We start from the raw sequence: 26,648 nt of genomic DNA on the forward strand, positions 1-26,648 counted from the left end.
AGGAAGGTGCTGGGCCTGTGGTCACCCCCAGCCCAAGAAGAGCCACATAACTCAGATCAAGCCTCCTTCAGGCCAAGCAGCAGCCACAAAGAGATGCCATGTGCAAGTCAGGGTGGTGGACGTGTTTGTAACACTCCTGAAGATGACCTGCTCGCTGCCTCTCCCAGTTAGAGGGGAAGCAACGCTACCCTGAGTGGGTCAGCCCAAGGATGAAGGAGCCACGCTGCTGCCCAACAGCACACCGTGGAGAGTCTGCTGCAGGACAGGGTGGGGGACTGGTCTGCAGAGCAGCTCGTGGACCTCAAAGGTCAGCTACAGCCACAGCACTGACTCAGTACGTCCCCAGTCCAAGGGAGTGAAGCAAACTGGGAATGTAGCTCTGTTCCCAGCCACTGTGCTGGTGCCCACTGATGGCCCTTACTGATTTTGGGACAGCCTCCCTCATCTCGAGGTAGACCACAGCCCTGACAGCAGACCCTCTTATCTAGTGGCCACCTGCTAGAGGAAAGGGCTGGCCTGCTCCCACCACGGCACACACCAGGTGGTGCAGGAAGCCGGGCAGGCAGCAGACGAGCCCCAGAGCCAGTGCCGAGGATGGGGCAGGAGCTGGGGCAGAGGGAAGCAGTGCTGCCCCTCCCAGCAGCCTCACCACCACCCCTCACTGCCCTCCGCCACCAAACTGCCAGACATCCTGCGTTCGGCCGAGTCGAGCACCGGGTCTCAAGCAGCCCCTCCAACCAGGAGGTTTAGACCCACGCCCAGGAGAGGGGCTGTTGGAGATGTCCCACGTCACAGCTGCCACCACGTCCAGCAGCTGAGACCCCAGGGCTGGAAGAGGTCACCCGCCACACAAGGCGAGCACCCCAACAGCATCACAGATCTCTGGGAGAGGTGGGAGGAAAGCTCCACAGTGCAGGGCAACACCAACATGTTTTCCAGAGTCCTCCAGTCCCCACCAACACCACAGCTCCTCACTCTGCCCCAGACAAGGTGGAGGGTCTCCAAGAAGGGCACGGATGAGACTGAACCACACACTACAAGGAGACAAAACTCCCACTAAATTTTAGTTGGGCGAGGCTCAGATTTCACAGGCCTCGCTTGAGAAGCACAGCTAAGCTAAATTTCTGAGCTAACTGTCTAGAAATTGCTCCTTGCTGCAAGCTGGACAAGTCCAGTTGTGCAGCACCACGGGGTCCACCAGAACCGTCCAAACCTTCATGCCGAGTAGCCGAGGTTTGGCAGCATCAAGAGGAAGATGCCACCAACAGGTGTGAGGCACAAGACCTAGAATCACAGAATCATGTAGGTTGGAAAAGACCTCGAGAGTCATCAAGTCCAACCCCCAACCCAACACCCCCAGGCCTCCTAAACCATGGCCCCAAGTGCCACGGCTGCATGGTGTTTGAATACCTCTCTGGGCAGCCTGTTCCAGTTCCCGACCACTCCTGCAGTAAAGAAGTTTTCTCTAATATCCAATCTAAACTTCCCTGATGCAGCTTGAGGCCATTTCCTCTCATCCTATCACTAATGACTTGGGAGAAGAGACCACCACCCAATCAGCCTGTGCAGGTCCCTCTGCAGAGCCTCCCTGCCCTCCAGCAGATCGACACTCCCGCCCAACTTGGTGTCACCTGCAAACTCACTGAGGGTGCCCTCAATCCCCTTGTCCATGTCATTGATAAAGACATTAAACAAGACTGGCCCCAACACTAAGCCCAGGGGGACCCTGCTCGTGACCAGCCCCCAGCTGGATTTAGCTCCGCTCAGCCAGCCAGCCAGCTTTTATCCAGCAAAGAGCCACCTGTCCAAGCCTGAGCCGCCAGCTTCTCTAGGAAGGTGCTGTGGGAGACAGTGTCAAAGGCTCTACTAAAGTCTGCCTTGTTTGAGACCAGCACACCACAGCCTCATCTCTCCCGCCCCTTTCACCCCACATTTTCCCCCTCTGGACTTCAAGCCTAAACCCAAGATGATCCCACCTCCCTTCAGCCTCTGCTCCTCATATTCCAGAAGATTTTTTGCTTCCTCCAGAGGCAAGAGGAAGCACTGAGAAGAGGAAAAAGAACAACTCCCTGCTTGTAACTGGGCCGAGGCCAGAAGCAGCCAAGAACAGCAAGGACAGGATTGTCCCGCTGAGGCCGGCAGCAAGCCAAGCACCGGCAGTTCAAAGCAGAGCAGCTGCTAAAACCCAGTCTAGCGGGTTGGCCGGCTTCCCCATGAAGACTTAGATCATGAGGCAGCTCTCAGAATGAAAAGCCCGTTTCCCAACCCAGAAGCCATCCCTTCAGAGGGATCAGCGATGCCAAATTTCTTCCTTATTGAGCTGCTGAATGTAGGCAGGGATCGTAAGCGCGATTAGGGAAATGCTGACTTGCACTTGGGAGTTTTCCCAAGCTCTGTCTGAAACAGCACCGGGGTTTGTAACCGCAACCGTTAAGGTTTAACGGGATCAGCAGTGGAAACCCAGAGGCTGTCAGAGCGCCATATGGCAGATCTTGGGTTGCTCTCACCTGCACGAGCCCCAGCGAGGCTTGCACAAAGCAGTGTGGTAGAGAGATCAAGTATTAGCTACTTCAGACGAGTCTGTTGTCTGGAAATGTGAGCTAAGGTACACAGCAAACAATGTTCTAGCTGCAGAGGAAGACCAGAGACCACTCTCCGAGGGGGAGAGCCAAGGAAGGCCTCATAAGCGCTGTTCTGGCTAAGCTTGCCCAGCTTCACAGCGGCTGAAGTACCCGAGTGTTTGTATTTAAAGCACAGAGCAGGAAGGGCAGCACTTCGACCAGCAATTCACAACCCATCTATATCCACTTCGGGAGCCCCATGCATCTCGAGGCTCAGTAAGAGGGGCCTCGAGAGGACCCTACTTGTACTAGGATCCCAGCTGGACCTGAGTTGTACTTGAAACCACATTTTAATCAGCATAAACACTTCAAGCTTGATCTGTCTGTGAGGCGAGCTCAGAAGCCGGGCTCCTGTTTTAACAGGAGGTGCCCCCCACGCTGGAAGAGGCAGTGGTTCGCAGCATGCCAAGCTGTCCCCCACTGCCCAGATGGCAGCGCTGGCACACCAAACTGCACCACCCATCAATGCTGCGGCAGGGTACAAGGGCAGCCGGCCCCAGCCCTGCCCAGCCCTCCGATCTCGCCCTCCGCCGGTTCCCCACCATCAGGCAGCATACCAACCCCCCGTCCCTCAGGAGCACGGCAGCTTCTGCTGCCTTTCCACCATGAGCCCTGGCTGCTCACGAGCAGCAGCGTGAGCCCAGGGACAGGGGACATGCCAGGAGCAGAGGAGAAGGCGGCAGTGCTCACCATACCTCCTGGGACCATAGACTGCCCAGTTACTCTGGAAGGTTTTCAGATGACAGCTTGGACCCCTGCACAGGTTAGAGATCAGAGAAAGGGGCTGAATACCCTGGTCCCACCCTCAGCACAACCTTCCATGGCATGGCTTCAGATCAAGGTGCGAAGCGACCAGACACCACGCCAGCTGGAGCTTTATCACCAGGAGTCACAACCCACCCAACAAATTTACTTGTCCTGAAAGGGCTGGGGATCAGGTCACAGCTGGTCTCGGAGCAGAAAAGAGCAACAGGCAACCAGCAGCCCAGAGGAATGCTCTTCCCACAGCTTGCTTTAGCTGGAAGTACAGAGCTAGGCTCCACACGCAAAGCGGTGTAGGGTCTGAGAAGAGTGTGCCTTCATTAACCTAAAACAAACCTCCCAGCAAACTAAAAAATACAGAAACTGCCTTCACTCAAGTGGCCTAAACAAGTGAAGTCATGGAAGAACCATTCCTGCAGCAACAGAGTCTTGGGCAGGAACGTGGGTGAGGGGCTTGTCCAAGCCCGGTGGTTATTCTGGCATGAACAAGCTGGATATTTGGGAGAGCAAAGGAAGCTCAAGCAACTTGTCCCGTAAGCAGAAACTCCCTCAGAGCTGTGACTGCAAGCTCAGCCCCTCAGTATTTTTTATAGTAAGGCTGGGCGCTTGCCCTGCACCCAACTTCAAGAAGAACTAGCTCTATTTTGGCCATTTAATAACCACCTCGCTTCCCCCCAGAAGCTTCTGTTTTCCAGTCCCTCCCACAAACGCCAGCGCAGAGCACAGCCCTGCTGCCCGAGTCCTCTGGCGCAGAGCGAAGCACACTTCAGAGTTACAAGCTCAGTTTTTTTGGCAGACGTTTCCCAGTGATCTGCACGAGAAGGAATTGCCCGACCAGCCAACATCCTCAGTATTAACCAGCTTTTAAAACCGCAAAGAATTCAGTGCCACAGACCAAGATCAGCTTTTTACGAGGAAGATCTGGCAACTGCCAAACCAGCTGTTGTGAGAGGCCTCAGACTTCACGCAGAAGCGCCTCAATTCACCCCCAGGAAGCCGACATCAGATCTCGGGCATATCCGAGCAGGGAAAGTCAGGAATTTTATGCTAACATCTGATGCCACCCACAGAGAATTACGTTGGGAAAACCATACGAGAGCTTCGCACTGGATCACCTGCAGCAGCCTGGCAGCCTCCCTGTGGATCCGAGGTGTTGTAAGAGCCTCTGTGACAGAGGCCAGCAGGAAAATCCTCTGCACAGGCAAATAACAACCAGCGTAGCCAAGAAATGTGCCTCCATCCTCCCTCTACCCCTTCTTTTTCCAGGAATGAGCGCACCAGGAACATCCATCCTTGCCCAAGGCTCCCAGGCACGAGACCAACCTCTCTCCAGCTCTGGGCAGGTTCCCACGACTGCACCGGCCTCGCAGCACAGCCAGAGCCAGCGCACTTCCAAATCATAGAATCATTAAGGATGGAAAAGACCTCAAGGATCATCAAGTCCAACCCCCAACCCAACGCCCCTAGGCCTCCTAAACCACGTCCCCAAGTGCCACGTCTGCACGGTGTTTGAACCCCCCCAGGCACGGTGACTCCCCCACCTCTCTGGGCAGCCTGTGCCAACCCCTGACCCCTCTGGCAGGGAAGGCATTTCCCTCACACCCAACCTAAACCTCCCCTGACGCAGCCTGAGGCCGTTCCCTCTCGCCCTGTCCCTGGTGACTTGGGAGCAGAGACCAGCCCCCCCCTCACTCCAGCCCCTCTCAGGCAGCTGCAGAGAGCGAGAAGGGCTCCCCTCAGCCCCCCCTTCTCCAGGCTAAACCCCCCCAGCTCCCCCAGCGGCCCCCCAGCACACTTGTGCTCCAGACCCTGCCCCAGCCCCGCTGCCCTTCTCTGGACACGCTCCAGCCCCTCAAGGCCCTTCTTGTCCCGAGGGGCCCAAACCTGAGCCCAGCATTCGAGGTGGGGCCTCCCCAGGGCCGAGCACAGGGGCCCCATCCCTGCCCGGCTCCTGCTGGCCACCCCAGGGCTGACACAAGCCCGGGGGCTGGTGGCCTCCTTGGCGACCTGGGCACTGCTGGCTCATGCCCAGCCGGCTGTCAGCCAGCACCCCCAGGGCCTTCTCCGCCAGGCACTTCCCAGCCCCTCTGCCCCAGTCGATCCAGCTTTCCTCACAATATTTGTGAAAACCAGATGGTTTTATCCCAAACCTGTTTAAGACACAGCTTTTGCGACCACAGTGGGCTGGATGTGCTCCGTCCTATACTGCTGCGTTCCAGTTGGGATAACCTCATTGGCGTGAGCCACCAAAAGCGAGAGCCAGGGGACACAGGTTTCTGGTGGGATTTCTAAGGCTCTGCTTTAACAAGTCCATGCTTTGTCTAAACCTGGAGTTAACCCCAAAGCAAGGCTGGAATTTTCTCCCTAGTCCTAGTCTCCATAGCCAAATTAACCATGTTTGACAGTGGTCCAAGCTCAGAAGAGCCACAGGCAGCTGCTCCAAGGGTTAATTAACTGCCGCTACAAGGGAAAACTCACACCGAGGAAACTCCATAAAGGGCTTTCCCCTTGGAAAACTCCACGCCTTGGCCCAGGAGCTGCCATCCCTGTTCCCCAGCTGCTACCCCACTCCCGCAGATCTCAGCAAGCTCCTCATCTGTCAGGATTGCTTCCCTGTGGGAGGTGGAGCGAGGGGACTGGAGTGGCCAGTTCTGGGGTCACCAGCAGACGAGAGACTGGAACATGCAGGAGAGGCCCAGGGAATGGGCTGCGAGGAAGGTTTAGGGATCAGAGTATCTGTCATGTGAGGAGAGAGGAGGTTGGGGGAATCACATCAACACATACGAGGACCTGGTGGGGGAGGAGAGAAGAATCCAGGCTCTTCCCAGCAACAGGAGACAAGGGAACTGGCACAAACTGGAACACAGCAAATTCCCTTTAAGTTTAAGAAAAAAAAAAAATGCAACAGCCTCCTTTAGTGTGAGAATGAACACGAAATAGGTTGCCCAGGTAGACTATGGAGTCTTCATCCTTGGAGAGACTCCAAACCCAGCAGGACACAGTCTGCTCCCAGCACAAGGCTGGATTAGGCCATCTCCAGAGGTTCCTGCAACCCGAGGATCCTCGGCCACAGGAGCTGAGGGCCTCCTCTCACACTAAAAACCCCTGGGCAGCAGCACAAGGGTCCCAGATTACACTGGCTGCTACAACAGCACGCTCCCTCCAGCCAGCCTGACCACAGAAGTTAGTGTTTCTGAAAAGTACCATTTTCCAAGGCAAAACACCCCTGATGTTTCTTAAATAGCAGAAAAAGAGTTTTCAACATAGAGAAGAACTATTTCTACAACCTATCGCATTTTACCTACTTTTTTAGCTAAGCAGCGCTTCCAGCCATGCAGTCACTGCCTGCTGTGAAAACCAGGCGTTTACTCACACCTAGAGCTACTGTACAACTATCCGCAGCCCCAGGAGCAAGCATCCGGAGCCATTTCGTCCTGAAAGCAGGGACACAACCTATCCAGATGCATCATTTATCTTCCCACCTGCGCTGCTGATCCCACCACACCGCACAGGGGGTCACCTGACATCGCAAGGGGATGACAGCAGTTTTACTTTCCGAATCTGACTCCGTGGGAAGCCTGTACAGTAGCTCTAGGGAAAAAAAAAAAGGCATGCCATGTTTCTAATTCTGTGAATATTCTGATCACTTCACACCAGTTTCAGTGGGAGACTCTGCTGCCACCTTCCGAGATTGCCGTTACTACATGCGCCCTGCAAAACGACTAAAAATAACTTGTTTCCCCCCCCAGTTATATCATCAAACGAAGGGAAGGGTTTTCTTTTGTAAAGAAAGAGCCAACCCGGCCTGCTCAGGGAGCGCTGCTCTCAGCAAGCATCCCAGCCTCAGCTCAGGCTTCGCCTCTCCCACACAACGTAAAAATAGGTTTAAACAGGAGAAAGTAGAGCAGCCTGTTGGCAGGCAATGCAGACAGGGCTGGCTGACCTTCGAGGCACCTACAGTATGGTGGTCCCAACTAGAGTTGACACAATCATATAAAAATATATGAAGCAGATGCACTTATACCTAGTATTCCCAGTTTAGCACCACAGTCAGTGGACAAGGCAATCCAGCATTGTTACAGAAGACATTTTAAGACACACCATTAACTGTCCGTCTCGTTTGCAGCCTGGAGAGAGAAGCAGGAGGGTGAAGGGGCCCCTAATGGGTGTCGGGACACCGGGAGAGTAGCAGGAGCAGACACACACCACAGATGAGTGCTGGGGGGGTCTGGAAGGCAGCGAGGCCACAGCAGCACTCCCCCAAGCACCATATTCATGCAGAAAATAAGTTTTTTAGTAGGGGAACAGAGGCCCCGGGCCTCGGAGCAGACACACCGATGGGGAGACACTCAGCTGGGCCAGAGCCAAGCCTGAAGCCACCACAGGGAGGAGGCAAGGCTTGAGAAGCCAAGAGGGGCCCCCGTCAGGCCCCCCGGGACGGCCCCACTCTTAGAGGGACAGCAGGGCCCACCGGCGGCCCCTCAGCCCCAGGGCGGCCCCGCAGCGGCGAGGAGCCCCGGGGACGCCCCGCTCTCACCTTCTTGCCTTTCTTGCCCTCCTCCTCCATGTCTCCGGCGGCGGCGGCCCCGGCCCCCCCCGGGGCATCCCCGCAGCGGTCGTTCCTCGCCCGGCCTCGGCGCGGCGGGGGCCCCAGTAGCGCGGCCCGTCACTGCCCGGCGGCGGCCATGGCCCTCCGGGGACCAACTCCCGCCCCCGGCCTCGGCCCGGCCGGACCCGCCTCAACGACACCCACAACTTTTCAATCCTGCCGCCATCTTGGGCGGCGGCTTCCCGGCATGCACCGCGCCCCGCCCTCCACCCGGAGGACTGACGTCAGTCCTCCGCCGACCCGCGCCGTGCGCATGCGCCATCCCCTCCCCGCAGGGACGGCTCTGCCACACCCACCCGTGCTAGCCCCGCCCTCCGTTCGGAACAAGCGTGGCGGTGGCACCGCCCACACGTTTGGCCACGCCCATTCTGCGGGACGGCTCCGCCCACGCACGCGGCCTCCCCGCTCATCGGCCCCACCCGCCTAGGGGTGGGGCCCCGCCCACTCCCACTCAGTGTGGCCCCACCCACTCGCTCATAGCGTAGTTCCGCCCACCGCAGTGGCCTGCGGGCCTGTCAGCGGCGGCCGAGCCCATGCCCGGGGCTGGCGGCGTCGCTCCCGGCCTCGTCCTTCCCGCGGCGGCGGGGAACCGGGCCCGGACACAGGGCCTAGGGCCGCGGCGGCACCGGGAAGCTGGGCCTTGAGACCGGGCCTAGCCCGCCGCGGCGATGCCTCTGCGCATGCGCTAACCCCGCTGCCACCACTCCCTCCCTCCGCCAGGTGGCGCCGTCCCGCGGCGCGCCGCGCTGACGTCACGCGCCGGCGGAGCCCCGCCTTCGGCCATGGCGGCAGCAGCGGCAGGTAGGAGGGCGGGCGGCGCGGCCCAGCGCCATCCGCCGCCATCCGTGGCCGGGAGCCCCCCTCACGGGACCGGGGCCGCCCCCACACGGACCGGGGATCCCCTGGGGGGCAGCGCGGAGCGTGGTGTTTATCCCAGCGTTGGGCCTTGGCGCCGCTACTGCGAGGCGGCCGCGGTGCATGCTGGGAAGGGTAGTCCTCCACGGCCGCGGGGGGCCGATCCGGGGGGGGGGTCCCGGGGGGATCCCGGGAGTCGGTTCCCCCCGCTTCAGCAAGCCTTCCAGCGTGGGGGGGCCCGCCGTGGCCCCCGCCATTCCTACAGCGCTTGCCAGAGCAACCCCGGGACGGTTTGAGGCCTCCCCCCGCCTTCCCGGGGGAGGTTATAGACATCCCGGACACCCCCTCCCCTCCCCCGCCCCACCGCGGGCTGCCCCGGGCCCGGCCGGGCCGCTGATGCCGCGCTCTCCCTTTCCCCTTGCAGGATCCGCCGTCCAGGAAGGATCCGGGAAGGCGGCAAGAGCGGGGGGGGGGGCAGCGGGCCTGGCCCGGGCGTCTCCCGTGTCCCCCGCCCCCCCAGGTTACCCTAATGGGCCGTAATTAGCTCCGCGTCGCCCCCGGCCGAGGTTGGGGGGCTGAGATCCCCCGCGGGGTTGGGGTGACCCCCCCCAGGTCCCTCAGGCCTGGCGGGGGGGGCTCGGGATGTCCCCCTCCCCCACGCTCCCAGGTATGTAATTAATCCCCTTAATTAAAGGGGGGAGGGGTGAAGGCCCCGCCCCTCCCCCACGGTGCCTCCAAACTTTGAGAGGTTTATATTTTTCTTTGCTTTTTCTTTGATTTTTTAGGTAAAAATCCCGGCGGATCCGCCTTGGGCGCAGCCCCCCGGGGAGACCCGCCATGCTCCCGCCCTCGGTGAGGAAGGTTTGCTTTCCGAACGACTGGGTTTTACTGGGAAGAACTTAACGTTTTAATAACTACAGCTGGGAATACTGGTTTGCCGCTGGAACCACGGGCAGCGCCGGGACGTTTGAGATCCCGCGTGGTTTCGGGTGGTGCCTCGTTAGCGCTGCGATTCTCGTTGTCTTAACAAATTCCCCCCCCCCTTTTCTTTTTCAGCTGGATATTGGGGTTCCCTCTCTGCTGCTCCTCACCTTGGCTTCTCCGTCCCAGAGGTCCCAGTTACCGGGGTTTAACTGGGGATACTGGGATGGCAACGGGTGACACCAGCACCTTAATAAATAACCGATTTCCCTGCGGGTTTTTGGTACCGTTTGGCGACGGGGGAAGGGACGGAGGGGCGAGGGCAGCCCTGGGGGTGTAGGGCGACGTCCCCGCCCCACAGATGTGGGTGTCCCCAGCCCCATGGCTGCCCCACGGCCTGCCCCACGGGAGGTGACGATGACACGGGTTGGGTCGCCGCGCCTGCGCCGCGGTTTCGGCGCTCGTTGGCGACGCAGGAAACCCCAGGGCGGGCGAAGAGGGGGAAGCGGGTTGCCCCGGCGGGCGCGGCATGGCCGAGTTGGAGGGTCCCGAATTCGGCAAAGCCGATTTCGTCCTCCTGGACGAGGTGACCATGGAGCAGTTCTTGGAGAACCTGCGCCTGCGGTACGGAGCCGAGGGGGCGGCGGTTGCGGGGGGGAGATGCTGGGGGTGCCCTGAGGTGACATCCCAGGCCCCCTCTGTTCGCGGCGTGCCGCGCGATGCCGCCTTTGCGGAAACTGGGGAGGCGGGGGGCGGTGGTGGGGGGCGCTGGGTACCCTGAGGGCCCGGGGGGGGGGATGCGGAAGCGCTGGGTACCGAACCCCGAGTTGGCAGGAAGTGTCTGGGCGGTGCCCGCTGCTCACGGTGGGGGGAAACGGGCACGTTCCCCCGTCCCATCCCCCCCCAGTGCGATTTGGGGCGCCTTTGGGGCCTCCCTGAGGCGGGGGGACGCGGCCCCCACGTTTTCTGCCTGCTCCCGCGCTTGCCGGAGCTGCTGCCGATAGAGCCGCTGCCCCACGGCACCGCCCAGGCCCCACAGGGAGGTACCCTGCCCCACAGCGGCGTGCCCGGCCGGGGTCCTGCGCCGTGGGGCATCGCTCTGCAGCGCAGCGGCCTGCAGGGCGTCGCCCCCCTCTGCGGCACGCAGCACCCCACAGGATGCCGCACCTGTCCCTCAGCACCCCACAGGATGCTGTCAAGCCCTGCAGCGCAGCGCCTCACAGGATGCTGTCCCGCCCCACGGAACAACGCCCTACGGACCGTGCGTCCTGCCCCACAGCACAGCACACCCCAGGGTGTCGCCCCGCGGCATGGCACCATCCTGCCCCATGGCACAGTGTGCCATCCCATGACTCAGCACCCTGCAGGGTGTTACCCTGTGGCACGACACCCCACAGGGTGCCATCCCACCCCACAGCACAGCACCCATGGACTCTGCATCCTGCCCCATGCCACAGCACCCTGCAGGGCATGCATCCTGCCCCACAGCACCCCACAGGGTGCCATCCCACCCCACAGCACAGCACCCCATAGACTCTGCATCCTGCCCCATGCCACAGCACCCTGCAGGGCATGCATCCTGCCCCACAGCACCCCACAGGGTGCCATCCCACCCCACAGCACAGCACCCCATAGACTCTGCATCCTGCCCCATGCCACAGCACCCTGCAGGGCATGTATCCTGCCCCACAGCACCCCACAGGGTGCCATCCCACCCCGCAGCACAGCACCCCATGGACTCTGCATCCTGCCCCATGCCACAGCACCCTGCAGGGCATGCATCCTGCCCCACAGCACCCCACAGGGTGCCATCCCACCCCACAGCACAGCACCCCATGGACTCTGCATCCTGCCCCACGGCACAGCACCCTGCAGGGCACACATCCTTCCTGCACTGCGCCCCCCAGGGTGCCGTCCTGCCCCACCACACCCCACGGGGTGCCACCCCACAGCCCGCCCCACGGCCTCCCCTGTGCACAGGTTCTCGAAGGGCCTCATCTACACGTACATCGGGGAGGTGGTGGTGGCGGTGAACCCCTACCGGGCGCTGGCGCTGTACGGCCCGCCGGCGGTGGAGCGCTACCGCGGCCGCGAGCTCTACGAGCGCCCGCCCCACCTCTTCGCCCTGGCCGATGCCGCCTACAAGGCCATGAAACGCCGCGCCAAGGACACCTGCATCGTCATCTCGGGTAGGGGCTGGCGGGTGGGTGGGGGGCACCCTTGGGTGGGGGGCACCCTCGGGTGGGCTCCCTCGCCCAGCTGCCGCTGTCTCTGCCAGGCGAGAGCGGGGCGGGCAAGACGGAGGCCAGCAAGTACATCATGCAGTACATCGCCGCCATCACCAACCCCACCCAACGCGCCGAGGTGGAGAGGTGGGTCCCGGCCCCACGGCGCCGGTGGGAAGGCTGGGTGCTGCGGCTTGCACCCCGCGGACCGGCTAGCCCCGGAGGTGGGGTGGGGGGAGGTGTGGGGTGTGGGTCAGGGGTGCCCCATGTCCATAGGGATTATGTGGGGTGACCAGGGGTGTCCCATATCTGTGGGGTGGGGGACCAGTGGTGCCCCATTGGCCTATGGGTTGGTTCTGGAGGGTCCTGGGGTGCCCCATGCCTGTGGGGGGACCGGGGGTGCCCCATGGGCCTGTGGGGTGGTACTGGGGGGCCCTGAGCCCATAGGGATGGTGTGGGGTGACGGGGGGTGTCCCACACCTGTGGGGTGGTTCTGGGGTGCCCATGACACTTAGGGATGGTTCGGGGGACTTGGGGTGTCCCATGTCTGTGGGGTGGTTCTGGGGTGCCCCATTGGCTTATGGGGTGGTCTTGGGGTGTCCTACACCTATAGAGGTGATGTGGGGTGACTGGGGTTGCCCCATGCCTGTGGGGTGGGGGACCGGGGTGCCCCCTTGGCCTGTGGGTTGGGTTCTGGAGGGTCCTGGGGTGCCCCATACATGTGGTGTGGTCGTGGGGTGTCCCATGTCTATAGGGATGGTGTGGGGTGACCAGGGGTGCCCCACACCTGTGAGGTAGTTCTGGGGTGCCCCACGACTCTCAGGGATGGTGTGGGGGGACTGGGGGTGTTTTATGGTCCTGTGGGATGGTGTGGGGCAACCTGGGGTGCCCCACTCCTATGGGGTGGTCCTGGGGTGCCTGTGTCCATAGGGATGGTGTGGGGTGCCCAGGGGTGCCCCATGGGCCTATGGGTTGGTCCTGGGGTGCCCCACGCTTTGTGGGGTGGTCCTGGGGTGCCCCATGGCCATAGGGATGGCGTGGGGGGCCCTGGGGTGCCGTGCTCTGAGCCCATCAGTGGGGCTGCAGCCGTGCCGTGGGGCGCCACCCAGGGTGAAGAACGTGCTGCTCAAGTCCAACTGCGTCCTGGAGGCCTTCGGCAACGCCAAGACCAACCGCAACGACAATTCCAGCCGCTTCGGCAAGTACATGGACATCAACTTCGACTTCAAGGGCGACCCCACCGGGGGCCACATCCACAACTACCTCCTCGAGAAGGTGCGGGTGGGGCCGTGGGTGGGGCCGTGGGTGGGCGGGGCCTGGTGGGTGTGGCCGGGCAGTTGCTGCTCCCACCAGGCACCCACCGCCCAGCACCCACCCCCCGCTCCCGCTTCCAGTCCCGGGTCCTCCAGCAGCAGCCGGGAGAGAGGAACTTCCACGCCTTCTACCAGGTGGGGCGGGATGGGTGGGGTCAGTGGGGTGGGGTGGGGTGGGATCTATGGGGTGGGGTGGGTGGGTTTGATGGGGTGGGGGTGGGATGAGATCTGTGGGATGGGGATGGGATTGTTGGGATGAGAAGGAGGAGATGGGGTGGGGATGGGATGGATAAGGTGTGATCTGTGGGATGGAAGGGATCTGTGGGATGGGATGGGATCTGTGGGATGGAAGGGATCTGTGGGATGGGATGGGATCTGTGGGATGGGATGGGATCTGTGGGATGGAAGGGATCTGTGGGATGGGATGGGATCTGTGGGATGGATGGGATCTGTGGGATGGAAGGGATCTGTGGGATGGGATGGGATCTGTGGGATGGAAGGGATCTGTGGGATGGGATGGGATCTGTGGGATGGATGGGATCTGTGGGATGGGATGGGATCTGTGGGATGGAAGGGATCTGTGGGATGGGATGGGATCTGTGGGATGGATGGGATCTGTGGGATGGAAGGGATCTGTGGGATGGGATGGGATCTGTGGGATGGATGGGATCTGTGGGATGGAAGGGATCTGTGGGATGGGATGGGATCTGTGGGATGGAAGGGATCTGTGGGATGGGATGGGATCTGTGGGATGGAAGGGATCTGTGGGATGGGATGGGATCTGTGGGATGGATGGGATCTGTGGGATGGGATAGGATCTGTGGGATGGATGGGATCTGTGGGATGGAAGGGATCTGTGGGATGGGATGGGATCTGTGGGATGGGATGGGATCTGTGGGATGGAAGGGATCTGTGGGATGGGATAGGATCTGTGGGATGGATGGGATCTGTGGGATGGGATGGGATCTGTGGGATGGGATGGGATCTGTGGGATGGATGGGATCTGTGGGATGGGATGGGATCTGTGGGATGGATGGGATCTGTGGGATGGGATGGGATCTGTGGGATGGATGGGATCTGTGGGATGGGATGGGATCTGTGGGATGGATGGGATCTGTGGGATGGGATGGGATCTGTGGGATGGAAGGGATCTGTGGGATGGAGACAGGATGGTTGGGATGAGAAGGAGGAGATGGATGGGGTGGGGATGGGCTGGATCCGATGTGATCTATGGATGGGGCAGGATGAGAGAGGAGGGGTCAGGCAGGGTGGGAGGACACGGATCGGCACCGGCCGGGCTGGGGGCACCAACCAACCCCCACCCCACTCCCCACAGCTGCTGCTGGGAGCCCCCACGGCGCTGCTGGCCTCGCTCCACCTCGACCGGGACGCTGGCGCCTACCGCTACACCCGGGAGGGCGCCCAGAGCAGTGTGAGTGGGGCTGGGGGAGCTGGGGGGGCCGGGGGGGGCCGGGGGGTCCCGTCGCTTCACGCCCCACCATGCCCAGGCCTGCGGGGACGACGCGGCGTGTTACCGGGAGGTGGAGGAGGCGATGGCCGTCATCGGCTTCTCCCCGGAGGAGGTGGGCTCCGTGCACCGCATCCTGGCTGCCATCCTGCACCTGGTGAGACCCCGCGCCAGTACGGACCCCCCCGCACCGGTACACCCCCCGCCCCCTGCACCAGTACGGCCTCCCTGCACTGGTATGGCCCCAGGCAGACCAATATGGCCCATATACACCAGTACAGTTCTGGGCAAACCAGTACAGCCTCCTCACACCAGTACATTCCCCCTCCCCAACCAGTACAGCCCCCTCCACACCAGTACAGCCCCAGGCAGACCAGTATGGCCCCACCACACCAGTACGTGTGTGTTGTCCCCCCAGTATGACCCCCGCGCCACCAGTATGGCCCGCGGCAGACAATATGCCCCCAGCACACACCAGTACACCACTCCCGTGCCCCACACCAGTACAGCAACCGTGCACCAGTACAGCCCCAAGCAGACCAGTATGGCTCTGGGCAAATGAGCATGGCTCCACACTACCCAGTACAGACCAGTGCAAACAAGTATAGACCAGTGCAAACAAGTATAGACCAGTTCAAACCAGTACAGCCCAGCACAAACCAGTACAGCCCAGCACAAACCAGTACAGCCCAGCACAAACCAGCACGGCCAGCACTGCCCAATGCAAACCAGCGTAGCCCAGTATGACTCAAGACAGCCCAATGCAAACCAGCACAGCCCTGTATGTCCCACCACAGCCCCATACGCACCAGTACAGCCCAGTATGTCCCACCACAGCCCCATACGCACCAGTACAGCCCAGTATGTCCCACCACAGCCCCATACGCACCAGTACATCCCCGTATGTCCCACCACAGCCCCATACGCACCAGTACAGCCCCGTATGTCCCACCACAGCCCCATACGCACCAGTACAGCCCAGTATGTCCCACCACAGCCCCATACGCACCAGTACAGCCCTGTATGTCCCACCACAGCCCCATACGCACCAGTACAGCCCAGTATGTCCCACCACAGCCCCATACGCACCAGTACATCCCCGTATGTCCCACCACAGCCCCATACGCACCAGTACATCCCGTATGTCCCACCACAGCCCCATACGCACCAGTACATCCCCGTATGTCCCACCACAGCCCCATACGCACCAGTACATCCCGTATGTCCCACCACAGCCCCATACGCACCAGTACAGCCCAGTATGTCCCACCACAGCCCCATACGCACCAGTACATCCCCGTATGTCCCACCACAGCCCCATACGCACCAGTACATCCCGTATGTCCCACCACAGCCCCATACGCACCAGTACAGCCCAGTATGTCCCACCACAGCCCCATACGCACCAGTACATCCCCGTATGTCCCACCACAGCCCCATACGCACCAGTACAGCCCAGTATGTCCCACCACAGCCCCATACGCACCAGTACAGCCCCGTATGGCCCACCACAGCCCCATACGCACCAGTACAGCCCCGTATGGCCCACCACAGCCCCATACGCACCAGTACAGCCCAGTATGTCCCACCACAGCCCCATACGCACCAGTACAGCCCCGTATGGCCCACCACAGCCCCATACGCACCAGTACAGCCCAGTATGTCCCACCACAGCCCCATACGCACCAGTACAGCCCCGTATGTTCCACCACAGCCCCATACGCACCAGTACATCCCCGTATGTCCCACCACAGCCCCATACGCACCAGTACAGCCCAGTATGGCCCACCACAGCCCCATACGCACCAGTACATCCCCGTATGGCCCACCACAGCCCCATACGCACCAGTACAGCCCCGTATGTCCCACCACAGCCCCATACGCACCAGTACAGCCCCGTATGTCCCACCACAGCCCCATACGCACCAGTACAGCCCCGTATGTCCCACCACAGCCCCATACGCACCAGTACAGCCCCGTATGTTCCACCACAGCCCCATACGCACCAGTACAGCCTGGTATGTCCCACCACAGCCCCATACGCACCAGTACAGCCCCGTATGTCCCACCACAGCCCCATACGCACCAGTACAGCCCCGTATGTCCCACCACAGCCCCATACGCACCAGTACAGCCCAGTATGGCCCAGCCCAGCCCGTGGTGCAGGTGGGGCTGGTACCAGGACACCCCAGCCCCTTTTTGGGGGCTCCCGGGTGTCCCCCCCATGTTCAGCCACCGACATGATGTTGCGGGGCCGCCCCAGGGCAACGTGGGGTTCGTGGCGGAGGGCGAGGCGGCGGCGGTGGAGGACGCAGCGCAGCTCTCGGCGCTGGCCGAGCTGACGGCCACGGAGCCCGGCAGCCTGCGCCAGGCGCTGCTCGCCCGCACCGTGGCGGCCGGCGGCGGGGAGCTGATCGAGAAGGGCCACAGCCCCAAGGAGGCTGCCTACGCCCGGGACGCCTGCGCCAAGGTAGGGAGGGGGACGCAGGGTGATGGGTCCCCCACCCACAGCACCCTTGGGCGCCCACCCCACCGTGCCGTCCCCAGGCCATCTACGAGCGGCTCTTCTGCTGGATCGTGGGACGCATCAACGCCAGCATCGCCGCCCGCGGCTACGACGCCCGCCTGCACGGCAAGAGCACCGTCATCGGCGTCCTCGACATCTACGGCTTCGAGATCTTTGACACCAACAGGTGACCTGGGACGGGGGTGGGGAGGGGGGACATGGGGACGCAGGGACGGATGGGAGCTGGGAGGGACACGGCGGGGGGAGTGGGGATGGGAAGGGCGTGTGGAGGGGACGGGGGGGACACCTGGAGGGGACTGGGGTTGGGGGGAATGGGGGCTTGGGAGGGACACAGGGAGGGGACAGGGGCCTTGGAGGGACACGGGGGGGGATGGGACCCAGGGGGGGACTCAGGGAGGGGACAGAAGTTCGTGGGGTGTGTGGAGGGAATGGGGGCTTTGGAGGGACACAGGGAGGGGACGGGACCCAGGAGGGGCATGGAGGGACAAGACCCCAAAGGACCCATGAAGATGACAGGACCCAGGAGGGCAAGGACGGCAAGGGACCCGTGGAGGGACAGGCCCAGGAGGTCCCCAGCAGGGCCATGCGGCTCAGGGGGTCACAGGGCAGGGCATGGCGGGGAGACAGCGTGGGGCTGGGTGGCGGTGGTCGGCCTGACCCCCTGCCCACAGCTTCGAGCAGTTCTGCATCAACTACTGCAACGAGAAGCTGCAGCAGCTCTTCATCGAGCTGATCCTGCGGCAGGAGCAGGCTGAGTACCAGCGGGAGGGCATCGCCTGGCAGAGCGTGAGGGGCTTGGGGGGACAGGGGGGACACGGGGGGGCATCGCCTGGCAGAGCGTGAGGGGCTTGGGGGGACAGGGGGGACACGGGGGGGCATCGCCTGGCAGAGCGTGAGGGGCTTGGGGGGACAGGGGGGACACGGGGGGGCATCGCCTGGCAGAGCGTGAGGGGCTTGGGGGGACAGGGGGGACACGGGGGGGCATCGCCTGGCAGAGCGTGAGGGGCTTGGGGGGACAGGGGGGACACGGGGGGCATCGCCTGGCAGAGCGTGAGGGGCTTGGGGGGACGGGGGGGCATCGCCTGGCAGAGCGTGAGGGGCCTGGGGGGCCTGGGGGACGGGGGGGCATCACCTGGCAGAGCGTGAGGGGCCTGGGGGGACGGGGGGACATGGGGGGGCATCGTCTGGCAGAGCGTGAGGGGCTTTGGGGGGCCTGGGGGACGGGGGGGCATCGCCTGGCAGAGCGTGAGGGGCTTGGGGGGACAGGGGGGACACGGGGGGGCATCGCCTGGCAGAGCGTGAGGGGCTTGGGGGGACAGGGGGGACACGGGGGGGCATCGCCTGGCAGAGCGTGAGGGGCTTGGGGGGACGGGGGGACACGGGGGGGCATCGCCTGGCAGAGCGTGAGGGGCCTGGGGGGACGGGGGGACGGGGGGGCATCGCCTGGCAGAGCGTGAGGGGCTTGGGGGGACGGGGGGACGGGGGGGCATCGCCTGGCAGAGCGTGAGGGGCTTGGGGGGACAGGGGGGACACGGGGGGGCATCGCCTGGCAGAGCGTGAGGGGCCTGGGGGGACGGGGGGGACACGGGGGGGCATCGTCTGGCAGAGCGTGAGTGAGTGGGACATGGGGGACATCACTTTACAGAGCACGAGGGGCTCAAGGGAGACAGCGCGGGGGGGCATCCCCTGGCAGGGACACATCTGGGGTGCATGGGGCAAATCAGGGTGCCCAGGGGGACAATTCAGGGTGCCCACCCCACTCCGCCCCCTCCCCAGATCGAGTACTTCAGCAACGAGCCCATCGTGGAGCTGGTGGAGCAGCCGCACCGCGGCATCCTGGCGCTGCTGGACGAGGCCTGCCTGGCCGTGGGGACCGTCACCGACTCCCTCTTCCTCGCCTCCATGGATGCCCGCCTCGGCCGCCACCCCCACTATACCAGCCGCAAGGTGCTTCTGGGGGGGACTGGGGGGAGTGGGGGCTGGGGGTCCACGGGCAGGGGGCTGACACCTCCCTGCTCTCCAGCTCTGCCCCACGGACAAGACCATGGAGTTCAACCGGGACTTCCGCATCAAGCACTATGCTGGAGATGTCACGTGAGGGGGGCGCTGGGGGGACGCGGCGGGGGGCAACGGTGGGCTGTGGGTGTCATCGGGTGGCCACGGGGCTGTGGGGCACCGTGGAGGACTTTGGGAAGGGCATGGGGGACCGTGGGTGGCCACTTGGGACCATGGGGCTGTAGGGGCTCTTGAGGGTCTAGGGTTGACCATGAGGCCTTGGAGAACCATGGGGAACCACATGGGAGAATGGAGGGGGGTCTTGAGGGACTGTGGGGGGATCTTGAGAGGTGGTTTGGGGTCATGGGGGACCACTGGGCTGTGGAGATTGTGGTGAACCATGGGGAATTCAGGGGGTGTCAGCTAGGGCCATGGGAGTGTGGGTGGCCATCAGGGACTATGGACATCATGAATGACCGTGGGGTCATGAGGAGCCATGGAGGACCATGGGTGGTCTTGGGGCCATGGGGGACCTCGGGAGGGCATGGGGGACCATGGGGGGCCACCACGGGGCTGTAGGGACTCTTGGAGATCTAGGGTTGATCATGAGGCCTTGGAGAACCATGGGGGCCATGTGGGAGCATGGAGGGGGGTGTGGGACTGTGGGGGGTCTTGAGGGACCGTGGCGGGTTTTGAGGGACATGGGGGAGGTGGCTGGGGATATGGGGGACTGTCAGGCTGTGTGGGACCATGGGGGACGGGGGGGAGAGTCAGTTGGGGCTATAGGAGTGTGGCTGGCCATCAAGGACATCATGAGTGGCCATGGGGTTGCAGTGGGGCCATGGAGAACTGTGGGGGGCCATGAGGGACCTTGGGAGGACATGGGGGACCTTGTGGGGCTGCTTGGGACCATGGAGAGCCATAGTAGATCCTGGGGGCTTATGGGGTGACCTTGGTTGGCCACGGGGCTTTGGGGGACCCATGGAGGATTGTGTGGAGCCATTTAGGCTCATGGAAGGCCATCTGGGGGGACTGCTGGGGTCCACGGTGTCTGGGAGGTCCCCAGAGGCCACGTGCAGCAGGATGGGCTGTGTAGGACATGCCATGCCTTGGCGACAGTGGGGACAGTGTCAGGGGATTCCGTGTCCATGAGGACTGGACCCCACAGTCCCCTGACCTCTGTGGGTGCCGCCAGGGCCACATGTCACCTCTGTATGGGCCTGGGTCCCCCAGGGTGGCTGAAGGAGCCCCCCAACGTGGTGTCCCCCTCCCTCAGGTACTCGGTGGAGGGTTTCCTGGACAAGAACAAGGACACGCTCTTCCAGGACTTCAAACGGCTCCTCTACAACAGGTTGGGGACACAGGGGACACAGCTGGGGGGCTGGTGGCACAGGCGTGGGGCAGGCGCGGGGTTGCCAGTGCTGCCAGCCCCACGCCAACGCCATCCCCAGCGCGGACCCCGTGCTGCGTGCCATGTGGCCCGACGGCGAGCAGAGCATCACCGAGGTCACCAAGCGCCCGCTGACCACGGGCACGCTCTTCAAGAACTCCATCGTGGCCCTGGTGGAGAACCTCGCCTCCAAGGTAGGGGACCGGGGACAGCCAGGCACATCCCTGCACCAACTTGACACATCCCCATGCCAGCTGGCCACGTCCCCAACCCACCTTGGTGTGTACCCATGGCGGCGGCGCATCGCCCCAAGACACACGGGCATGCTCCTGAGCCAGCCACATCTGTCCCCACGCCAGCCAGGTCTGTCCCCAAGCCAGTTGAGCATGTCCCTGTACCAGCCTGGTCTGTCCCCAGCTAATCAAGACGTCCCAGAGTCAGCCTGGCGTGTCCCTGTGCCAGCCAAAATGTCCCCGAGCCAGCCTGGCGTGTCCCTGTGCCAGCCAAGGTGTCCCCAGGCCAGCCTGGCATTTCCCCAAGTCAGCCGGCCATATCCCCGGGCCAGCCAAGATGTCCCCAAGCCAGCCTGGCATGTCCCCAAGCGTATTGCTGTGGCAGCGTGGCATGTCCCCAAGTCAGCCAGCCATGTCCCTGAGCCAGCCAAGATGACCCCGAGCCAGCCAGGCATGTCCCCATCCAGCCAAGTTGTCCATGAGCCAGCCAGGCATGTCCCCAAGCCACTGAGGCCTCGTGTCCCTGTGCCACTCATGCTTGGTGCAATCCCACCTTGCGTGCCCGCAGCCCCCCAGCCCACGACACCCATGGCTCGGTGCCACTCATGTGGGTGCCACCATGGTGCCACCCCATCCGCGACCCCGCAGGAGCCCTACTACGTGCGCTGCATCAAACCCAACGACCAGAAGTCCCCGACGCTCTTCGATGAGGAGCGCTGCCGCCACCAGGTCTCTTACCTGGGGCTGCTGGAGAACGTCCGGGTGCGCCGCGCCGGCTTCGCCTACCGCCAGCCCTACGACCGCTTCCTCCTGCGGTATGGCCCGAGCCTCCCCGAGCCCCCCAGGCACCCCTGCACCCCCTCACCCCGCTCTGCCCCCCAGGTACAAGATGACCTGCGAGTACACGTGGCCCAACCACCTGATGGCCAGCGACCGGGAGGCCACACAAGCCCTGCTGGAGCAGCACGGCTTCCAGGACGACGTGGCTTACGGCCACACCAAGGTCTTCATCCGCACGCCCCGTACCCTCTTCAGCCTCGAGCAGGAGCGGGCGCAGCTCATCCCCATCATCGTCCTGCTGCTGCAGAAGGTGGGCGTGCCTGGCATGAGCTGGCTCGGTCTCAGCTCTGCCGGGGTGACATGGGGTTGTGGGAACAACAAACGCAGATGACACGAAGTTGGGCAGGAGTGTCGACCTGCTGGAGGGCAGGGAGGCTCTGCAGAGGGACCTGCACAGGCTGCATCGATGGGCCGAGGGCAGTTGTGTGAGGTTTAACAAGGCCCAGGGCCGGGTCTTGCCCTTGGGTCACACCAACCCCAGGCATCGCCCCAGCCCTGGGGCAGAGGGGCTGGGAAGTGCCCGGCGGAGAAGGCCCTGGGGGTGCTGGCTGACAGCCGGCTGGGCATGAGCCAGCAGTGCCTGGGTGGCCAAGGAGGCCACCAGCCCCCGGGCTTGTGTCAGCCCTGGTGTGGCCAGCAGGAGCCAGGCAGGGATGGGGCCCCTGTGCTCGGCACTGGGGAGGCCCCACCTCGAATGCTGGGCTCAGGTTTGGGCCCCTCGGGACAAGAAGGGCCTGGAGGGGCTGGAGCGTGTCCAGAGAAGGGCAGCGGGGCTGGGGCAGGGTCTGGAGCACAAGTGTGCTGGGGGGCGGCTGGGGGAGCTGGGGGGGTTTAGCCTGGAGAAGAGGGGGCTGAGGGGAGCCCTTCTCGCTCTCTGCAGCTGCCTGAGAGGGGCTGGAGTGAGGGGGGGGCTGGTCTCTGCTCCCAAGTCACCAGGGACAGGACGAGAGGGAACAGCCTCAGGCTGCGCCAGGGGAGGTTTAGGTTGGGTGTGAGGGAAATGCCTTCCCTGCCAGAGGGGTCAGGGGTTGGCACAGGCTGCCCAGGGAGGTGGGGGAGTCACCGTCCCTGGGGGGGTTCAAACACCGTGCAGACGTGGCACTTGGGGACGTGGTTCAGGAGGCCTGGGGGTGTTGGGTTGGGGGTTGGACTTGATGATCCTTGAGGTCTTTTCCAACCTTAATGATTCTGTGATTCCAACACCCCAGTGCCCGGGTTGCCGGACGGGTAATCGCGGTGCTGGCAGGGCGAGCGGGCAGCCAGGGCTCTGCCTGTGTGGGGAGCTGCTGGCGCTGGTGGGCACAGCATTTTCGGAGGTCTCCCAGAGCTGTGGTGCTGGGGTGCGGTGCCAGGCACCCCCCCAGTACCACAGCCACGCTCCCAGCGGGGGATCCATGGGGCAGCGCCCACCCTGACCGTTGGCTTTCGGCAGGCCTGGCGCGGCGCCCTGGCGCGGCGGCGCTGCCGTTACCTGCGCGCCGCCTACACCATCATGGCTTACTACAAACGGCACAAGGTGAAGGCGTACCTGCGGGAGCTGCTGCGGCGCTTCCAGGCCGTCCGCACCCTCCCCGATTTCGGCAAGAGCGTGGTTTGGCCGGAGCCGCCGGCGGTGCTGGCGCGCTTCCAGGATGCCAGCCAGCGCCTCTTCCGCAGGTACCATCCTGAATCGTGCCCCACTCCCCCATTGGGACCGGGATGTGGGACGGGGATGTGGGACGGGGATGTGAGAAGGAGACAGGGTCTCAGGATGGGGACGAGTGATGAGGACGTGGAATGGGGATGGGGACACGGGATGTGGACGTGGGACAGGGACGGGGACATCGGATGGGAATGGGGATGTGGGGTGGGGATGTGGGACGGGAATGAGGGATGCGGACATGGGAAGGGAATGTGGGGTGGGGACGGGGACACGGGATGGGGACAGCAACGTGGGATGGGAACGGGAACGTGGGGTGGGGATGTGGGATGGGGACAGGGACATGGGATGGCGATGTGTGATGAGGACGTGGGATGGGAATGGGGACATGGCATGGGGATGTGGGACAGGGTTGGGGTTGTGGGGTTGGGACGTGGGACAGGAAAGTGGGATGGGGACGTGGGACAGGGACATGGGCTGGAAATGTGGGATGGGGATGTGAGAAGGGGACAGGGACTCGAGATGGGGATGAGTGATAAGGATGTGGGACAGGGATGTAGGATGGGAACATGGGAGGTGGGACTGGGATGGGGACATGGGATGTGGATGTGGGACAGGGACAGGGACGTGGGACGGGGGCACGGGATGGGGATGTGGGATGGCAACATAGAATGGGGACATGGAATGGGAATGTGGAACGGACATGGGATGCGAGATGGGGATGTGGACATGGGATGGGGATGTGGGACTGGAATAGGGGACAGGGATGTGGGATGGTGACAGGGGAGAGGGACGCGGAACAGGGGCATGGCATGGGAATGTGGGATGGGGATGCAGGACAGTGACGTGACCATGTCGTGTCCTCCCTGCTGCAGGTGGCGAGCACGGCAGATCGTCAAGAACATCCCCCCCTCGGAGATGGGGCAGATCCGGGCCAAGGTGGCCGCCCTGGAGGTGCTGGGCGGGCTGCGGAAGGACTGGGGCTGCCAGCGCAGCTGGGCGCGGGATTACCTTTCCTTGGTAAGGGCTGTGGCAGGTTTGGGGGTGCCCCATGGCGCACCCTGGGGTGCCACCCCGCACCCCGAGGTGGCAGCCACACCACGACTCCCCACAGCCCAGCGAGAACCCAGGGCTGGCGCTGCCCTTCGCCCGCCGCCTCCAGGCCCTCAAGGACAAGGTGCATTTTGGCTCTGTCCTCTTCTCCTGCCATGTCCGCAAGGTGAGGGGAGGGAAACGGGGGGTCCTGCCCAGCCACCGCCTCTGTGTCACCCCCCCCCCCCGGCTCCGCAGCATGTCCCCTCACCCGGCCTCGTCCCCGCAGATCAACCGCTTTGGTAAGAGCCGGGACCGGGCCATCCTCGTGACAGACCAGCACCTCTACAAACTGGACCCGCGGCGGCAGTACCGGGTGATGCGGGCACTGCCCCTCAGCACTGTGAGTGTCCCCAGTCACGCTGGTGTCCCCAGGGTCCAGGGGGGCCCCCTGCTTTGTGCTGATGAGCTGGGATCGGGGGACCCAAGGTGTCCTGGCTGCCCCGCTCCCACCGAGAGGATGGAGACCCCTCCGTGGTCCCCATGGCCACACACCGGGGCCATCATCCACGTTGGCACAGCAAAGTCCTCTGGGACAGCAGTGTGATGCTGTCCCTACCATGCTGGCCATGCCGTGGCCACAAGCCCCCGCCCACACAGCCGTGGGGTGACACCCAGACGTCCCCACAGGTGATGGGGCTGACTGTGACAAGCTGCCAGGCACAGCTGGTGGTCTTCCACACCCAGAACCAGGAGGATATGGCCGTGTGCCTGCACAAGATGCAGCCGGCGGGGGACAACCGGGTGGGCGAGCTGGTGGGCGTCCTCCTGGAGCACTGCCGAGCGTGAGTTGGGGGGCTTGGGGGAGGGTTCTGGCACCCCACAAGCCCCCCGCTGATCCTGGGATATTGTAGGACCAAGCGGGAGCTGCAGGTCCGGGTCTCTGACTGCATCCAGCTGAGCTTCCGCAGGCGCCGGCGGCTGCTGACAGTGGAGATGCGGCCGGCCGTGGCTGCCCCCGATTTTGGCAAGAGTTGCGATGGCTTCGTGCTTTACTGGCCCGGGAGATGAGACCCCACTGCGGCCCCGTCACACATGGTCCAGCAGTCCCGCTGGGGTGATGCCAAAGCCAGCAATAAATACCACCAGGAATAAAGAGCTGGATGGGATCCCCACAGCCTCACTCTTCCAGGCATGGCCGGGACCCTCAGGTGCCCCAGCAGCCCCAGCACGGGGCTGGGTTCCCCCCAAAACATCTGCCCCAGGTCGGATGCGGTGGGATGGGGCAGGAAGGGTGTGGGATGGGGTGGGACAGGCAGGGGCGGGTGGGAGCTGGCACCCACCGCACCCCTACCTACCCCTCTTGGGGGCACAATATCCCTGACACCCAGCGTCCCAATGTCCCCATATCCTGGTGTCCCCTTGCCCTGGGTCCCAATATCCCTGACATCCTTTTGTCCCGGATCCCAATGTCCTCATGTCCCTATGGCCTGATGTCCCCATGTCCCAGAACCTGACATCCCTGGTGTCCCTGTGTCCTCATGGCCTTGTGTCCCAGTTCCCGGTGTCCCTGACACCCAGTATGCTGATGTCCCCGTGTCCTGGTGCCCCCATGTCCCGACTCCTGATACCCCGGACACCCAGTGTCCTGACATCCCTGTGTCCCGTGTCCTGATGTCCCCAACACCTGGTGTCCCCGTGCCCAGGGAGCGATGGATGGGAAAACGGGGGATTTTTCCCGGGTGGAAGACGGTGGCCCCCGTCCCACCAGTGCCTGGGAAGTGTTTGGCACGTGGGGAGCTGCCAGTTGATCCCTCGACGGGCCAATTCCCCCAAGGCCCTGGAAGCCGTTGCCCTTCCCAAGGGATGCATTTCATCCCCCCGGCTGAGGTCATGCGCGACACAACCGGTGGTTTTATTTTACACCGTTTAATGTATGACATTGGCCAGGGGCCGGGGAGGAGGGGCAGGGGGTCGGCTGGGTATTGCTGGAGCCTGCTGGCCCCGAGGGGGGTTCCCAAATGGCTGGGGGGAACTGGGGGCCTGGGGGAACGAAGGCCGGGGGGAACCGGGGACGGGGGGAACCAGGTCCAGGGGGAACCGGGGGCGGAAGGAAGCAGGCCTGGGGGAACCGGGCCTGAGTGAGGCCGACCGTTGCTATAGGAACCGCCCGTACCCTCCCCGGGGGCGGAGCGTCGCCATAGGAACTGCCGTCTCC

General features: G+C 63.3%; 2 protein-coding genes and 1 non-coding gene across 8 annotated transcripts in view; 2 read left to right on the top strand and 1 right to left on the bottom strand.

Moving 5' to 3' along the window:
• CCM2 (CCM2 scaffold protein) overlaps nt 1–8,192 on the bottom strand; it is a 46,318-nt gene extending 38,126 nt beyond the window's left edge. The window contains exon 1 of the mRNA XM_075082025.1: nt 7,921–8,192. Coding sequence (XP_074938126.1) covers nt 7,921–7,950 — 30 coding nt within the window. The 5' untranslated portion in view covers nt 7,951–8,192. The remainder of the gene's footprint in view (nt 1–7,920) is intronic.
• Nucleotides 8,193–8,452: 260 nt separating this feature from the next.
• Nucleotides 8,453–25,711, top strand: MYO1G (myosin IG). 6 transcript variants are annotated; one of them, XM_075082023.1, is made up of 25 exons: nt 8,453–8,793; nt 9,272–9,514; nt 9,633–9,708; nt 9,904–10,392; nt 11,749–11,957; nt 12,047–12,140; nt 13,103–13,268; nt 13,388–13,441; nt 14,643–14,738; nt 14,815–14,931; nt 17,038–17,244; nt 17,322–17,467; nt 17,973–18,087; nt 19,078–19,248; nt 19,325–19,395; nt 20,573–20,647; nt 20,748–20,880; nt 21,568–21,734; nt 21,802–22,009; nt 23,192–23,415; nt 24,274–24,418; nt 24,513–24,617; nt 24,720–24,833; nt 25,121–25,275; nt 25,345–25,711. In XM_075082023.1, the coding sequence occupies exons 4-25, from the start codon at nt 10,298–10,300 to the stop codon at nt 25,499–25,501; spliced, it is 3,024 nt and encodes a 1,007-aa protein (XP_074938124.1). In that variant the 5' UTR covers nt 8,453–8,793; nt 9,272–9,514; nt 9,633–9,708; nt 9,904–10,297; the 3' UTR covers nt 25,502–25,711. The 6 variants fall into 6 exon arrangements, with proteins under 6 accessions (XP_074938124.1, XP_074938120.1, XP_074938123.1 ...); XM_075082019.1 differs by having other exon boundaries at nt 9,633–9,699; XM_075082021.1 differs by lacking the exon at nt 8,453–8,793 and adding an exon at nt 8,800–8,982 and having other exon boundaries at nt 9,633–9,699.
• LOC142054080 (small nucleolar RNA SNORA9) lies at nt 9,060–9,191 on the top strand. The gene has a single exon (XR_012659426.1). It is a non-coding gene; the product is annotated as a small nucleolar RNA SNORA9 (small nucleolar RNA).
• Nucleotides 25,712–26,648: the final 937 nt, after the last annotated feature.

The sequence above is a fragment of the Phalacrocorax aristotelis genome, chromosome 2 (genome assembly GCF_949628215.1).
Source record: "Phalacrocorax aristotelis chromosome 2, bGulAri2.1, whole genome shotgun sequence".
NCBI classification, from domain to species: domain Eukaryota; kingdom Metazoa; phylum Chordata; class Aves; order Suliformes; family Phalacrocoracidae; genus Phalacrocorax; species Phalacrocorax aristotelis.